The sequence below is a fragment of the Odontomachus brunneus genome, unplaced genomic scaffold, assembly GCF_010583005.1.
Source record: "Odontomachus brunneus isolate Ranch 3 - 2012 unplaced genomic scaffold, Obru_v1 Obru_scaffold_012, whole genome shotgun sequence".
NCBI lineage: Eukaryota > Metazoa > Arthropoda > Insecta > Hymenoptera > Formicidae > Odontomachus > Odontomachus brunneus.
The window spans coordinates 1,969,150-1,986,491 of NW_022639462.1; the positions used below are offsets into that span (position 1 = coordinate 1,969,150).

Genomic DNA, 17,342 nt, shown 5'->3' on the forward strand with positions numbered 1-17,342 from the left:
CGTCGGCGATAGCCCATGAGGCCTCATCGATTCACCCTATTTGTGAATTGCCCATGGCTGTGCCGACAATATTAGTAAACTGGAACCGTTTGTCATCCTACGTTACATATGTACAGCTTCTTTTGCCTTCGCCGCGTCATGCTATAATAGCAGATTCTTCGCTTCGGATTACCTAACACCTAAACGGTTAAATCGCCTCGATGAAGTAGAGATCTCAAGAGTGTAAATAGAGATAAAATCGCTAATCTCTCTAATCATCTTCAAGCCGACGGTCACTTCTACTACATCTATTTATAGTCTCTTCATTAATTAACTAGTTAATTAATTAGCTTCGGTGATACAACATACACGTCGATATAAACGTTATATTGCACGTGCAGCAAATAATAATGTCCTATCGTGCGTAACGTTTGCGCAGGTGCGTTAATGAAACAAATATGAAGGTGATAAAGAAAAGCATAAAACTCAAGAAATCATTGCGAAACGCTTTTATTCAATTAAAATAAATGTTCGGTGAATAAAGTAAATAAACCAACATCCAGCAGATAATTCACCCATTAGCAACGGGCGTTAATTGACGGAGAAACGTAAAGGAAAGAAAAGGCGCATAACCTCCGTTTAACTCGGTGTATATTGCTGAGAATATATCTCTTGCAGAACATAACGCTAAATAATGCATAACACAGTAAAACAAGCTGAAAAAAAATTAAATAAAACACAAGCGCAAAGAATTCATTGTCATATAAAACCTTATATGATGATGTCAGCGTAATAGAATAATATAATGCGTGTACTACATCCTAATTGGACGAAACTAATCCTCCGTTAGATCCGACCGTATCACGGATTTAAGCTCTAGTTATTGCTTTGTATACACGTGTTTCAAGAAGAAAGGAATCCATAACAGCATCTGCGCGTCGGCAGATAAAAGTTAGCGATTATCGACCGTATAATTATTATACTTTCGCTCGCGGTCGCGTCCTAAAAGAGGACAGCACATACCACCGGGGTGTACATAATTATATATGTATATATGTATATATATGCGTACATATACGTATATTTTTCAGCAGATTATATATTTAATATTGCCGCGCAAGAGCAGTTTATCACGATGAGGGAAATCTTATTCGTTAATATTGCAATTTTAAAAACGATCGTATGTTTCCGCGATCCAGTTTACTTTTACAATGACGTTTCAATGATTACGATACAAATGAGTTTTTCAATAACGCGAGTTCACGTGACAGCCCGCATTATTCGAGACGGTTTTTCACTCTCAGATCATCAGTCATGGCAAAGTCCGAGCAGCTCGAAAGTAAACTCTACTTGAATTTGTACTCTGACATACTCGAATTACTGGAATTCACTATGTTTTAACGTAACTTCACTCCCAATGGTCGATGTAATAAGATATAACTTGATCGAGTTACTGTAATAACAAATGTACATTAATTCGCGCTTTTCGTGATTCTTTAATGTCCCGATGTTATCGCATTCGATTTGAAAGAAAATATGACGAAGAGAACATCAGATTCGATTCGACAGGGCGATTCAGTTGGATATAACGGGCAGGTAGAACTTGTGCTTCGGCGTGTCTCTAGTGTGCTTGAAGGGCGCCTGTTTGGCCTCTAAAAGAGAGGCTGGACAGGGTCCTCTGTGCCTGGGTACATATTCCCTCTTGTACATGCTAGAGGTGACGGTGCCGCTGTCAGCACCTAAATTAATGTGGGACACGTTGCTTTGTCTCTGCACTCTCTCGACTCTCTGAGTGTTCGAGAAGTTGCCGTAGTTCTTCGCCTCGCTCTGCGAGTAGAACTTGCCGCCGACAGTCAGGTTGTCTTGCCGGATGATTCTCTGCGGACGTTCATAGCTGGAGGCCGCCCAAGGATTCACGTCCTTCGTGCTGCGGTGCAGCGAGGTCAGGCTGCGCCTGTCGCTGCTCTGACTCGAGTTGCTGATGTATTGGCCGCTCTCAGCCAGATTCGAGATGCTCTTGCGTTGATCCGCCGCCGTGGACGAGATCGTGTGAAGCGCCTCGGTGGAGGAGGCGGCGGCGCCACGACGATGGAGCACCGCGTTGCTCACGTCGGCCGACGAGGAGGATATCACGTTCTTGCGGTGATGGCTGACCCTCGTGCCCGAGTCTACTTGCGATCGTTCCGTGCTTTGCCCGTTGATCACTTGGCGGAATTCCGGGCTGCTCGATTGCGTCGTGTGGTAATGCGCCTGATTGGAGTGCGTGTGCTGTTCGTGTTGCTTCGCTGAAGACCGCGCGACGGTCTGTCGGCTCTCCATATGTTGCGTGTTCACGTAGTCGCGCTTGCTCATTTCCTGCTGATGACGCTCGACGTGTTGCTGGTGTTGCCGATGGTGCTCGCCGTGCGTGGCGTCGGTCGCATAACGAGACATGTCTTCCCGCAGGATCTGCCCGCGGTGACTATGCGCCTCCGTGATCGATCTATCCTCGAGTGTTCGACGAGTTTGCGCGAGGTTCTGCGATCGTGAGTGCAACTCGCTCGTCTTTCGCGAGTCCGTGATAGCGTCGATCGCTTGGATCGCGCGACGGTCGGCGACTTGCTGCTGAGTCTGTTGCTGATGGCTGATAGTTTGGACATCTCTGGCCGCTCTTTGATCGGACTGAGCGGAAGTTGTCGTTCGTCGCATGGTCGTCACGGCTGTTCCATCTGCGAGAGTCTGCGATTCCACGCTCTTCCTGCTGTCGGACTCTATCTTGCTCATTTTCGCGGCGATGTCCTTACCCGCGCGCTTCGTGTACGTATTGTAGTTGCGCTGATTCGTCGTGGTCATCACGGCGGTGTCATCGCCGAGTGTGATGGACGATTCCATGTGCCTCCGGCGATTCACCGTTTTCCCAATGGGTGACAGTTCCCGTCGCGAAGGTGTGTACGTATCCTTGCTGGTGGTCTTCGTTTCCATCGCGCCGCTGCTAATTCTCAGGTTGTCCTCGTGAGACTTGATGTCTGCGCGCTCGCCGCGCACGAGCGTATAGGTCGATTTGTGCGATGTTGTGCCCTCGAAATCGCCCGTCATCCTCAGATTGTCCTCTCTCCTCACAACCTCGGCCCTCTCCGCGCGCTTAGGTGTGAAGTCGTCGCGCGGACGTCCAATGAAGTCGCCTTCCGGCTTCAGGTTGTCAGCGTGACGTATCGGCGATCGTCGCTCGCCTGGGCCAATCTTGCCCGGAGTCCTACGCTCGAAATCACCCTCCGGTTTGAGATTGTCCGGATGTTTAATCGGTGACCTTCTCTCCGCGGGGCCGATCACTGTCTTCTGAGGCATGTCGAAGTCCCCTTCCGGGCGCAGATTGTCCGGATGCTTCTTGATAGGAACGCGTTCGCCGACCATATGCGTGTAGTCATCCTTGCGACGCACATCGATAAATTCGCCCTCCATTCTGAGATTATCCTCGCGCCTCTTCACGTCCACTTTCTCCACTCTCGTCGTGAGCTTCTTGTAATCATCTCTTGAACGACGAACGTCCATCTGTCCCTCCATCCGCAGGTGATCCTCGTGCCGACGCACTTCCACGCGTTCGCCGTTAACGTATTTGTAGTCGTCCTTCGAGGAGACTGACACTTCCATTTCGCCCTCGGGACGAAGATTGTCCTGCGGTCTCTTGACTGGTAAGCGATCTCCTTTCTTCGGAGTGAAATCGTCTTTAGGCGTCATGTAAAAGTCTCCCTCTGGATGTAGATTGTCCTCGTGTCTGATTGGAGTCCTGCGCTCGGCTGCCTCCACCTTCTTCGGCGTACGTTTCGCGAAATCTCCCTCAGGTCGAAGGTTGTCTTTCGGTTTCTTCACATCTGCTCGGTCACCCTTCAGCGGCGCATCTTTCTTCGGTCTGCCGACAAAGTCGCCCTCCGGATGCAGATTGTCGGGATGTTTGATGGGCGATCGTCGTTCGCCGGGGCCGACAGGTGACTTGGTTGGTCTCTCGAATTCACCTTCGGGCTTCAAATTGTCTCGCGGCTTTTTCACGGTGGCTCGATCACCCTTGACAGGTGCGGCTTCCTTTGGCCGTTGCGCAAAGTCACCTTCCGGTTTCAGGTTGTCAGGATGTTTGATGGGAGACCTTCTTTCCGCGGGACCGATTGGTGACTTCTCCGGACGCTCGAAGTCACCCTCGGGACGGAGATTATCCTCACGTCTGACGATCTCGCTGCGCTCGCCGCGAGTGGCGCGATAGTCGTCTCGCCGATAAATATCAACGAACTCGCCTTCGATTTTCAAGTTGTCATCGCGGTGAACGATATCTACGCGCTCGCGCTTGGTCGTGGCGACGTAATCGTCGCGCGATCGGTAAACGTCTATGTCGCCCTCCATCTTCAGGTTATCACGATGCACTACGACTTCTGTTCTTTCCCCTTTGGTCGGTTTGTAATCGTCCTTGGGTCTGCCCACGAATTCGCCTTCCGGTTTTAAGTTGTCCTTAGGCTTCTTTTGGACCGGTCGGTCAGCACGTCGCGGAACGAAGTCATCCTTCGGTCGCCCGACGAAGTCGCCTTCCGGATATAAGTTGTCCTCGTGTCGGATGGGCATGCGCCGTTCCGCTGGTGCAATCGGCGACTTCTGAGGCCTCTCGAACTCACCTTCCGGTCGTAAATTATCCTTCGGCTTAGTCACTTCCGCTCTCTCACCTTTGAGTGGTGTCTCTTTCTTCGGACGAGTCGCGAATTCACCCTCGGGTCGCAAGTTATCGGGATGTCTAATCGGAGAACGTCTCTCCCCGGGCCCGATCGGAGCTTTCTCGGGTCTCTCGAAGTCCCCTTCAGGCTTGAGATTATCCGTGGGTCTCCTCACGTCTGCTCGATCTCCTCTCTTTGGAGCCTCTTCTTTAGGTTTACCCACAAATTCACCTTCCGGCTTCAAGTTATCCGCATGCTTGATCGGAGTCCTCCTTTCCGCCGGACCAACCGCTTTCTTCTCCGGCCTCTCGAAGTCACCTTCCGGCCGCAGATTATCTTGCGGCTTTCTGACATCGGCCCGTTCACCACGTTGAGGAGCGTCCTCCCGCGCACGACCGACAAACTCGCCTTCCGGCTTCAAATTATCGGGATGCTTGATCGGCGTCCTCTTCTCACCTGGCTTAATCTTCTTCGGCTGCGGTCGCTCGAAGTCGCCTTCTGGCTTGAGATTATCCGTCGGCTTTTTCACGCGAGGTCTCTCTGTCGGCTGGTACCCTTCGTGCTTCGGCCGCTCAAAGTCACCTTCCGGTCTCAAGTTATCCGGATGTTTAATCGGAGAACGTCGCTCAGCAGGACCGATCGGTGCCTTCTCCGGTCTCTCAAAGTCACCCTCGGGCTTGAGATTATCTTTAGGCTTCTTTACTTCAGCTCTGTCACCTTTTCTAGGCGCCTCTTCCTTCGGTCTCGAGACAAATTCACCTTCTGGTTTCAAGTTATCTACTGGTTTCTTGACTTCCGGTCTTTCAGCCGGACGGTAAGCTTCCTGATCAGGTCGTTCGAATTCGCCTTCGGGTCTTAAATTATCCGGATGTTTAATTGGAGTACGTCTTTCCGCTGGACCAATAGGCGCCTTTTCCGGCCTCTCGAAATCGCCTTCAAGACGCAGATTGTCCTTGGGTTTCTTCACGGCAGCTCGATCGCCTTTTCTTGGCGCCTCTTCTTTTGGTCTCGTGACGAACTCACCTTCTGGCTTTAGGTTGTCGTGCGGTTTCTTCACGACTGGTCTTTCCGCGGGTTTAAATTCTTCAGGTTTCGGTCTCTCAAACTCACCCTCCGGTTTCAGATTATCCGCGTGTTTAATGGGAGAACGTCTCTCTGCTGGACCAATAGGCGCCTTTTCCGGTCTTTCGAAATCGCCTTCAGGACGCAGATTGTCCTTAGGCTTTTTCACGTCAGCTCGATCGCCTTTCTTTGGCGCCTTTTCTTTCGGCCTCGAAACAAACTCGCCTTCTGGCTTCAAGTTATCGTGAGGTTTCTTCACGATCGGTCTTTCCGCAGGTTTGAATTCTTCAGGTTTCGGTCTCTCAAATTCACCCTCCGGCTTCAGATTGTCTGCGTGTTTAATCGGAGAACGCCTCTCCGCTGGACCAATTGGTTTCTTCTCCGGTCTTTCGAAATCACCTTCTGGTCGTAAATTATCTTTCGGCTTTTTAACATCAGCTCTCTCGCCTTTTTTAGGCACCTCCTCTTTGGGTCGACGTACAAAGTCACCTTCTGGTTTCAAGTTATCTTCCGGCTTCTTGATCTCGGGTCTCTCGGCTCTTTTAGGCATATAATCGTCCTTTGGGCGACCTTCAAACGGACCCTCCGGCCTCAAATTGTCGAGATGTTTAACAATGTCCACGCGTTCGCCTCTTACGACTTTAAAGTCGTCTCGCGTTCTCGTATCGATAAACTCACCCTCCATACGCAAATTGTCTTCATAGCGTGTGATTTCACTTCTCTCGCGTATCAGGAAGTCAGTGTACTCGTCTCTCGATCTGTACGTCTCAATGTCTCCTTCCATACGCAAATTGTCGGTGTGCTTTACAATGTCCACGCGTTCTCCACGCACTGGTCGATAGTCGTCCTTCGGTCTGCCTTCGAATGGCCCTTCTGGTCTTAGATTATCTTCCGGTTTCTTAACATCCGCACGATCACCTTTGGTGGGAGTAAAATCTTCTTTGGGTCTGCGAACGAATTCACCTTCAGGCTTGAGGTTATCCGGATGTTTCACCGGCGTTCGTTTTTCGGCTGGAGCATATTTTTCTGGACGAGGTCTTTCAAATTCACCTTCTGGTTTCAGGTTATCCACTGGTTTCTTGACTTCTGGTCTTTCAGCCGGACGGTAAGTCTCCTGATCAGGTCGGTCAAACTCCCCTTCGGGTTTCAAATTATCTGGATGTTTAATTGGACTGCGCCTTTCCGCTGGACCAATAGGCGCCTTTTCCGGCCTCTCGAAATTGCCTTCAGGACGCAGATTGTCTTTGGGCCTCTTCATGTCAGCTCGATCGCCTTTCTTCGGTGCTTCTTCTTTCGGTCTCGTAACGAACTCACCTTCTGGCTTCAGATTATCGTGCGGTTTCTTCACGACTGGTCTTTCCGCAGGCTTGAATTCTTCAGGTTTCGGTCTCTCGAACTCTCCTTCCGGTTTTAAGTTATCAGTATGTTTAATCGGGGAACGTCTCTCCGCTGGGCCGATTGGTTTCTTCTCCGGTCTTTCGAAATCACCTTCTGGTCGTAAATTATCTTTCGGCTTTTTAATATCAGCTCTCTCGCCTTTCTTAGGCGCCTCTTCCTTGAGCCGACGTACAAAGTCGCCTTCCGGTTTCAAGTTGTCTTCCGGCTTTTTGATCTCGGGTCTCTCGGCTCTCTTAGGTGAATAATCGTCTTTTGGACGAGCTTCGAACGGACCTTCTGGCCTTAAATTGTCGAGATGTTTAACAATGTCCACGCGTTCGCCTCTCACGACTTTATAATCGTCTCGCGTCCTCGTGTCAATGAATTTGCCTTCCATACGCAAGTTGTCTTCGTAGCGTGTGATTTCACTTCTCTCGCGTATCAGGAAGTCAGTGTACTCGTCTCTCGATCTGTACGTCTCAATATCTCCTTCCATACGCAAATTGTCGGTGTGCTTTACAATGTCCACACGTTCTCCACGCACTGGTCGATAGTCGTCCTTCGGTCTGCCTTCAAATGGCCCCTCTGGTCTTAGATTATCTTCTGGTCTCTTAACATCCGCACGATCACCTTTGGTGGGAGTAAAATCTTCTTTGGGTCTACCGACAAATTCTCCTTCAGGTTTGAGGTTATCTGGATGTTTCACTGGCGTTCGTTTTTCGGCTGGAGCATATTTTTCCGGAAGAGGTCTTTCGAACTCGCCTTCTGGCTTCAAATTATCCACTGGTTTCTTGACTTCCGGCCTTTCAGCCGGACGGTAAGCTTCCTGATCAGGTCGTTCGAATTCGCCTTCGGGTCTTAAATTATCCGGATGTTTAATTGGAGTACGTCTTTCCGCTGGACCAATAGGCGCCTTTTCCGGCCTCTCGAAATCGCCTTCAGGACGCAGATTGTCCTTGGGTTTCTTCACGGCAGCTCGATCGCCTTTTCTTGGCGCCTCTTCTTTTGGTCTCGTGACGAACTCACCTTCTGGCTTCAGGTTGTCGTGCGGTTTCTTCACCACTGGTCTTTCCGCGGGTTTAAATTCTTCAGGTTTAGGTCTCTCAAATTCACCTTCTGGCTTCAGATTATCCGCATGTTTAATGGGAGTACGTCTCTCTGCTGGACCAATAGGCGCCTTTTCCGGTCTCTCGAAGTCGCCTTCAGGACGCAGATTATCCTTGGGCTTTTTCACATCAGCTCGATCGCCTTTCTTTGGCGCCTCTTCCTTCGGTCTGGAGACGAATTCGCCTTCTGGCTTCAAGTTATCGTGGGGTTTCTTCACCACTGGTCTATCCGCGGGCTTAAACTCTTCAGGCTTAGGTCTCTCAAATTCACCTTCCGGCTTCAGATTGTCTGCATGTTTAATTGGAGAACGCCTCTCTGCTGGGCTAATTGGTTTCTTCTCCGGTCTTTCGAAATCACCTTCTGGTCGTAAATTATCTTTCGGCTTCTTAATATCAGCTCTCTCGCCTTTCTTAGGCACCTCCTCTTTGGGCCGACGTACAAAGTCACCTTCTGGTTTCAAGTTGTCTTCCGGTTTCTTGATCTCGGGTCTCTCAGCTCTTTTAGGCATATAATCGTCCTTTGGGCGACCTTCAAACGCACCTTCTGGCCTCAAATTGTCGAGATGTTTAACAATGTCCACGCGTTCGCCTCTTACGACTTTAAAGTCGTCTCGCGTTCTCGTATCGATAAACTCACCCTCCATACGCAAATTGTCTTCGTAGCGCGTGATTTCGCTTCTCTCGCGTATAAGGAAGTCGGTGTATTCATCTCTGGATCTGTATGTCTCGATGTCTCCTTCCATGCGCAAATTATCCGTACGTTTGACGATGTCGACGCGTTCTCCGCGCACCGGTCTATAGTCGTCTTTCGGCCTACCTTCAAATGGCCCCTCTGGTCTTAGATTATCTTCCGGTCTTTTAACATCCGCGCGATCGCCTTTAGTGGGAGTGAAATCTTCTTTGGGTCTTCCGACGAATTCGCCTTCCGGTTTAAGGTTATCTGGATGTTTAATCGGAGTTCGCCTCTCTGCTGGCCCGACAGGAGCCTTCTCTGGTCTCTCAAAATCACCTTCGGGACGCAGATTATCCTCCGGACGTTTCACTTCAGGACGCTCGGCACGTTTCGGTGAGTAGTCGTCCTTCGGGCGTCCCTCGAACGGTCCTTCGGGTCTTAAATTGTCTTCCGGTCGTTTAACATCCGCTCGATCTCCTTTAGTGGGCTTGTAATCGTCCTTTGGACGTCCTTCGAATGAGCCTTCTGGTCGTAAGTTGTCTTCTGGGCGTTTTATCTCAGGACGTTCAGCGCGTTTGGGCAAGTAATCGTTTTTCGGGCGTCCTTCGAACAGTCCTTCCGGTCTTAAGTTATCTTCCGGCCGTTTAACATCCCCGCGGTCGCCTTTAGTAGGCGTGACGTCTATGGGCTTGCCAACGAATTCTCCTTCCGGCTTAAGATTGTCTGGGTGTCTCACGGGCGTTCGTTTCTCCGCTGGGGTATATTCCTTAGGACGAGGTCTTTCGAAGTCACCTTCGGGCTTCAGATTGTCTATTGGTTTTTTAACTGTTGGCCGCTCTGCCGGATGATAAACTTCTTGATCAGGTCGCTCAAAATCACCTTCGGGTTTTAGATTATCCGGATGTTTAATGGGACTGCGTCTCTCCGCTGGACCAATGGGTTCTTTCTCTGGTCTCTCAAAGACACCTTCGGGACGTAGATTGTCTTCTGGTCGTTTTACTTCAGGCCGTTCGGCACGTTTGGGCGAATAATCATCCTTCGGGCGTCCCACGAAAGGTCCTTCCGGTCGCAAGTTATCTTCCGGCCGTTTAACATCCGCTCTACCTCCTTTAGTCGGCCTATAATCGTCTTTCGGGCGGCCTTCGAATAGACCTTCTGGTCGTAAGTTATCCTCTGGACGTTTTACTTCAGGACGTTCGGCACGCTTAGGTAAATAATCATCTTTTGGTCGCCCTTCGAAGAGTCCCTCGGGTCGTAAGTTATCTTCCGGACGTCGAACATCTGCACGATCTCCTTTAGTTGGTTTAAAGTCATCTTTAGGTCGTCCTTCAAACAGTCCTTCCGGCTTTAGATTGTCTTGCGGTTTCTTCACCTCTGGACGTTCCGCTCTTTTGGGGCTGTAATCATCTTTAGGCCAAGCCTCGAATGGTCCCTCTGGTTTCAAATTATCCTCTGGTCTTTTAACATCAGCGCGTTCTCCTTTAGTCGGCCTGTAATCATCCTTGGGTTTCCCTATAAAGTCGCCTTCCGGACGAAGGTTATCGTCGTGTTTGATAGGTGTTCTACGCTCAGCTGGTCGGAAAGGCTCAACCTCCTTATCTGGAAATTCTCCAATCGGAAACAGATTGTCCGGGTGACGCACGATGGAAGCTCTGTCGCCGGGACCATAAGGTATTAATTGGGGTCTCTCAAAATCACCTTCTGGATGCAGATTATCCGGATGTCTAATTGGTGTACGTTTCTCACCAGGTGTATACTGATCTTTCGGACGATCTATAAAGTCACCCTCAGGTCGTAAGTTATCTTTCGGTCGTTTCACTTCTGGACGATCCGCTCTTTTCGGAGAGAAGTCATCCTTAGGACGGCCCTCGAATGGTCCTTCCGGCCTCAAATTATCCTCAGGACGTTTCACATCTGCACGTTCGCCTTTAGTTGGTTTGTAATCATCCTTAGGACGACCTTCGAATGGACCTTCGGGTCTCAAATTATCCTCAGGACGTTTTACATCTGCGCGTTCACCTCTAGTTGGTTTGTAATCATCCTTAGGACGTCCCTCGAATGGACCTTCGGGTCTCAAATTATCTTTAGGACGTTTCACTTCTGGACGATCCGCTTTTTTCGGGGAGAAGTCATCCTTAGGACGGCCCTCGAATGGACCTTCGGGTCTCAAATTATCCTCAGGACGTTTTACATCTGCGCGTTCACCTCTAGTTGGTTTGTAATCATCCTTAGGACGTCCCTCGAATAGTCCTTCCGGTCTCAAATTATCCTCAGGACGTTTCACATCTGCGCGCTCACCTCTGGTTGGCTTATAATCATCCTTAGGACGGCCCTCGAATGGTCCTTCCGGTCTCAAATTATCTTCAGGACGCTTCACATCTGCGCGTTCACCTCTGGTTGGCTTATAATCATCCTTAGGACGGCCCTCGAATGGTCCTTCCGGTCTCAAATTATCTTCAGGACGCTTCACATCTGCGCGTTCACCTCTGGTTGGCTTATAATCATCCTTAGGACGGCCCTCGAATGGTCCTTCCGGTCTCAAATTATCTTCAGGACGCTTCACATCTGCGCGTTCACCTCTGGTTGGCTTATAATCATCCTTAGGACGACCCTCGAATGGTCCTTCGGGTCTCAAGTTATCTTCAGGACGTTTTACTTCTGGACGATCTACTCTTTTCGGAGAGAAGTCATCCTTAGGACGACCCTCGAATGGTCCTTCCGGCCTTAAATTATCCTCAGGCCGTTTCACGTCTGCGCGCTCACCTCTGGTCGGTTTGTAATCATCCTTAGGACGACCTTCGAATAGTCCTTCGGGTCTTAGGTTATCTTCGGGACGCTTAACATCAGCTCGCTCTCCTCTCGTTGGTTTATAATCATCCTTAGGACGACCCTGGAATGGTCCTTCCGGTCTTAAATTATCTTTAGGACGTTTCACGTCAGCGCGTTCACCTCTAGTTGGTCTATAATCATCCTTAGGTCGGCCTTCGAACGGTCCTTCAGGACGCAAATTATCTTCAGGCCGTTTTACTTCAGGTCTTTCGCCGCGTTTAGGCGAATAATCATCTTTAGGACGTCCTTCGAACGGTCCTTCTGGTCTTAGATTATCTTCGGGACGCTTAACGTCAGCTCGCTCTCCTCTCGTTGGTCTGTAATCATCTTTAGGTTGCCCTTCGAATGATCCTTCGGGTTTTAAATTATCTTTTGGTTTTCGTGGCTCTGGTCTGCGCGGTAATATTGGTGCTATGTAATCATCCTTGGTGTGTGGTAATGCCTCGAAGGGTCCTTCAGGTCTCAGATTGTCAGCTCTTCTAACTACAGTGGTACTTTTATAATCCGTCTGGTCGAAGGTACGATATTGTTGCTGGCTGGTGGTAGTGCTATCTATGATGTCGGTCTTGCCGTAGAACCGATCGGTCTCCTCGGGATATTTGGGTCGCCATTGAGGCTCACGTTCGACAACATGGGTCTGGAAATCCTCCTTGACATGAGAGGTACCCTGCAACACAATTTTTAAAAACGATAAGCAAACTGAATGAAGTAACGATTATTATACAATAATCCGCGCAAACATTCTACCAACCGTGAATTCACCCTCTCCCACAGTGAGGTTATCCGTTCGCCTGACGATCTCAGCACGTTGAATACTGCGATGATCGACGTACTGGGATCGTGTAGTTGTTTCATCGATGAAATCACCCTCTACTTTCGTATAAGTGTTGCGGCGGATCGGGCTCGGTCGTTCGCCGGGAGTTCCGGTGAAGACCAGCTCGGTCGTCGTGGTAGCTGAAAAGCGACAAAGGGACTCCTTTTATCCGCATCGCGATACGTTTTTACGAAAAGAATGTCCATTCTAGAGTGTACATCTCAATACTACCAAGGAGCCGCGGATTATTGAATTTAAAATGTTTCGCGAAGAGGAAAACGAGTTTACCGATACGCGAATGATGCGTCGAGACTTACTGTCGAAGTCTCCTTCGAATTTCAAGGTATCCCGCGGCTTCGTGATCGGTGCTCGTTCGCCATACTTCGGCGCTTCCTCCCGCGGTTTGCCGATGAATTCGCCTTCCGGCTTCAGATTGTCCTGCGGCTTCTTCACAGGTGCCCTTTCGCCTCTCGTGGGCGCCTCCTGCTTTGGCCTCCCGACGAATTCACCCTCGGGTTTGAGGTGATCCTGCGGCTTCTTGACGGGCGCTCTCTCGCCCTTGGTAGCCACATAATCGGTTCGCCTCTCCCCGGTAAATTCGCCGCCTATATGCAGTTGGTCCTCATGATAGTATCTCGTCTGTCTGTCTACGCGTTTCTCATCGTACTCTTGCCGATAGGAGCTCACCGCGTGGATCGATTCATCGTGTGATATATCTATGTGTTCGTCGGGGTAGTTGTGCGGACAACGATGACGCCTGAAATCATTGCGACACGTTAGAATTCTAATGGGAGGCCAGGTGATTATGCCTGTTTAATATCACTAGAAAAGGAAAAAACACATTCGCGGGAGATTATTGCTATTATTACGAAATAAATGGGAAAACACATAATATTCCCCTTTTGGAATAACAGAAATATTACTCGCATGTCCCACAATTATTGGGAGTACAGATTAGTTCGGTCCGTTTTCAAAAAATGGCTCTGGCTGTTATGAATGTTTCATAGTGAAAGCTGATTTCGGTGGTTTCAGAGAGGTTAGACATCTGTTAATAATATTCAGTTTATATCGCTTTGAATTTCATACAAAACCCCTGTTTTTTACTGTGTTGAGTATGTCAAATTTTGTGTTAACTAAGCAGCATTTGCGAGAGGTTTTAGTTTTCTGCTTTAATTGGAAGAAAAGTACAGCTGAAGCGCATCGAATGCTTGTAGAAGTTTATGGTGACAATGCTTCAACTGATAAATCATGTAGGGAATGGTTTCGACGTTTCAAGAATGGTTATTTCAGCGTTGAAGACAAGCCTCGCTCTAGACAGCCAAAAAAATTCGAAGACAAAGAATTGGAGGCATTACTCGATGAAGATCCGAGTCAAACGCAAGAGGAGCTTGCAGAATCATTGGGAGTTACACTTCGTTGATTCGTTTGAGCCGTGCATTACGAGAAAAACGGCCGGAATACGAGCAAAGATATGACAAAGTTCTTCTGCATGATAACGCTGGGCCTTATGTCGCAAAAGTCGTAAAAAATTATTTGGAAACACTTAAGGATTTTACCGCAACCGCCGTATTCGCCGGACATTGCTCTTTCTGATTACTGGTTATTCCGACGGATGCAGCACGATTTGGCAGGTCACCGGTTCACTTCTTTCGTATAAATCGAAAATTGGCTCCTAACTTGGATCGCCTCAAAAGACGAGACATTTTTTCGAGAATTCGAAAATTGCCTGAAAGGTGGGAAAAAGTAGTAGCCAGCGATGGACAATACTTTGATTAATCTGTTCATTCATTTTGTTCTGAAATAAATGCATTTTTGACCACAAAAAACGGACCGAACTAATTTGTACTCCCAATAAAAAGAGATTTGCAACTAAACAGCAGAGAAGTCTTCAAAATAAGAATCTACTTTAATTCTCTCTAAGGCCTGTATTAATAATTATCATCTGAATCCTGTTTTACATGAAATACTCAGATTTTTACTCAGAGTTAGACCCAAGTTTTTTGCTGGAATTATAATGCATATGATATTTATATCTATAATTGTGCGATTCAACTGAGAAATTTTCATTAATCTTTGAATTTAAATCTGGATATCTCACTCGAAATGAGTTTCAAGTAATAACTGTCGATGTGGACCCTTCGATCATTATGAGAGATATTAAAGAATCTATAATGAAAGATCGTTGCAATACGTTCTCACGATCTTGAAGTGAAAATAGCATCTAACGAATAGAGCGTGGAAAACAACACAGATTTCGAAGTACACACGACAGGACATGGGATTCTCTCATCAGGAGCGTAAAAGTCTGCCCGATCGTGTCGTGATCCTCGGTGTTTTGTTAGTCTTCCAGTTGGTATTTACAGCAACCGCGCCCGACGGAAACATGCGGACGAAACGCATTGCAATCTGCGGTAAGAACCTACGCCGGACTCGTATAATTGCAGTCTCGTAGGCAGTTATTGTCACGCAACCACTTGCACCATTATAGGCGCCATTACTTTTTAACGAGACTCATTAATTCTTCGACGGTACGATCGGCTCGCTCGATACACTTCGTGTATCTGAAGAGTATCATATTCAATTAGCCGTGATATATTACGTGTTATTAATTAATAAAGACAATCTCTTAAGTGTGCGTTGTAAGATTGCGATAATATGAGTGCATTATAAAGATTGTCGATCGTAATGTCTAACATGTTTCAATCCAATTGACCGATTCAATTCAATGAACGTTAATGTCGTGCTTAAGAATAATTTAATTTATGCACGCGACTTGGCAGGGAAAGGTCTTATTAGTCAAATCGAGACGTGCGTTCTCATGCAAGGTGAATCGTTATCTCAAGTCAGAATTTTAGTCTTACTTTGAACCTGAACTTTCTAACATCCGTATATTCTAAAGGATCAGTGTGCATGTGCAGTACACACGGAAACTGAAATTCAATTTGGTGCCTTTAAATAGCAGAAAACGCACAAAATCACTTGTAAGTTCTAAAGGGAACTCGTCAAAGCTAGTAGAATAATATAGACTTGAAAGAGATTATTATAGACTTCAGAGTATCTGTATATTCTAAAGAATCAGTGTATGCGTAATGTACATAGAAACTGAAGTTCTACTTAGTCTCTAAATGGCAGAAAATAGCGAGAGTTAATGCAACATGTACATATTCACCCGCCTTACTCTTACTCCCTTCGGAACCAACAACCAAAATATCATCGTCTTTCGTCGTATCCCAAGGAACCGCCCACCCCCGCTATATATTATCCGTCCTCTTCATTCGAGCAAGACCTGAATCTCACGACAATGATTCTACTTTAATAACTATCGATACAGCTGAATTATACGACGTAGAGGCTCTTCGACCTGGAAATGCACGAAATCACTCGTAGGTTCTAAAGGGAATCTCTCGGCAATATCAGTAGTAAGTTAAATAGTAACAAAAGAGCTTGTTATACAATGTGATTATATCAAAAGTTTTTCGCGATGTACTTATCTATAAATCGACGCGTCCAAAGGCAAACTTGAGATTTTGTCGAACGGCGAGTGACACGAGTTCTCCCTTCGATCGTCAATCGGATTAATCAACGAAAAGCCGCTCGGCTTTCCTTTTCGAGTGACACGCGTCGCACTGGAGATACTTTTCATGTTTCGAAGGCGATGCCAATCGTTTACCGTAAATGGTGGGTAAGAAGACACGAGCCACTCTTGCCAATATTTTATGCAGAACGACTTGACGTACTTGGACAACGTGATTTCGTACGCAGCAGCCTACTTACACGGTACAGCTGTATCGAGTGATATCGAAATTCAGTCATTGTCATTCTTCCTCTCTCTTGTCCTTTTGTAGTCGCACATTGTGAAACGCAATTCCGAGAAAGTCAGACTTGGTCGAATACAACGTGGGCAGGAGGGGAAGTCATCATGTATCTTCGATCGATTAAAACCGCGTGTAACCGTGTGACGTGCCGAACATGATTTTAGAGCCGCGATAAAACTCGAAGGGAAAGTTACGCTGAAGAGGTCGGGGTGGAATCACGTAGAAATTTCCGGTGACTAATCGCCGAGGCAACTAAATGAGCCGCAATTACTTATTTGAAACAGTCGTAGGACGATAGGTGAAGTGGGCTAATTTTGGCCTAAAAAGTGTAGTATAAATTATACATATAAGCATTACATTTTTTTTGGTTCGCTAAATACAATGGTAGCATTTTTATTCGTTCAAAATTCCATGGAAAAATGGTAAGAATTCGTCTTGGAAAGGTCGAAATAAGTCATTTTAAATAGTAATTTGTCTAGAGACGAATTAGTTCCAATTATTTAATTATTTGTATTGTAGTTTAGGGTTTTATATAACTTTTTAAAATGAAAACTAAGGAAACATTTAAAAATAAGACATTTTAGAAATGTTAAATTTTGTCATAAAATATTCTTTACTCTAGAACCTGTAGAGTAGTATAAAAGTTCATTACACTGAGAAAAAAATTTATTAGGTGTACAACTTTGCTTCCGCCGTTTTTTTCCGAAATTCGAGGTTTTATTGTAAAAAACTGGTTATATATTTATGATTCAAAGTATTGTCCATCGCTGGCCACTACTTTCTCCCATCTTTCGGGCAGCGTACGAATCCCGCGTCGAAAAAACTGGTCATCTTTTGAGGCGATCCACGAATCGATCCAATTTTTTACTTCTTCATAAGACTGGAAGTGCTGGTCAGCCAGGCCGTGTGCCATTGATCGAAACAAGTGATAGTCAGAGGGAACAACGTCTGGAGAATACGGCGGGTGGGGTAGAACTTCCCATTTCAACGTTTCCAAGTATGTCTTGACCACTTTCG

At 47.2% G+C, this 17,342-nt stretch overlaps 1 protein-coding gene across 2 annotated transcripts in view; it reads right to left on the reverse strand.

Annotated features, from left to right (window-relative positions):
- Positions 1-465: 465 nt before the first annotated feature.
- Positions 466-17,342, reverse strand: part of LOC116840801 (titin) — a 32,342-nt gene continuing 15,465 nt past the window's right edge. Inside the window, exons 4-7 of one of the 2 annotated variants that reach the window (XM_032808000.1) lie at positions 12,828-13,267; positions 12,448-12,650; positions 11,025-12,363; positions 466-10,838 (exon numbers count right to left, since the gene is read on the reverse strand). In XM_032808000.1, the coding sequence (XP_032663891.1) occupies positions 1,555-10,838; positions 11,025-12,363; positions 12,448-12,650; positions 12,828-13,267 (11,266 nt within the window). In that variant the 3' untranslated portion in view covers positions 466-1,554. Of the gene's footprint in view, positions 12,364-12,447; positions 12,651-12,827; positions 13,268-17,342 lie in introns of both variants that reach the window. The other variant, XM_032807999.1, reaches the window with a different exon arrangement.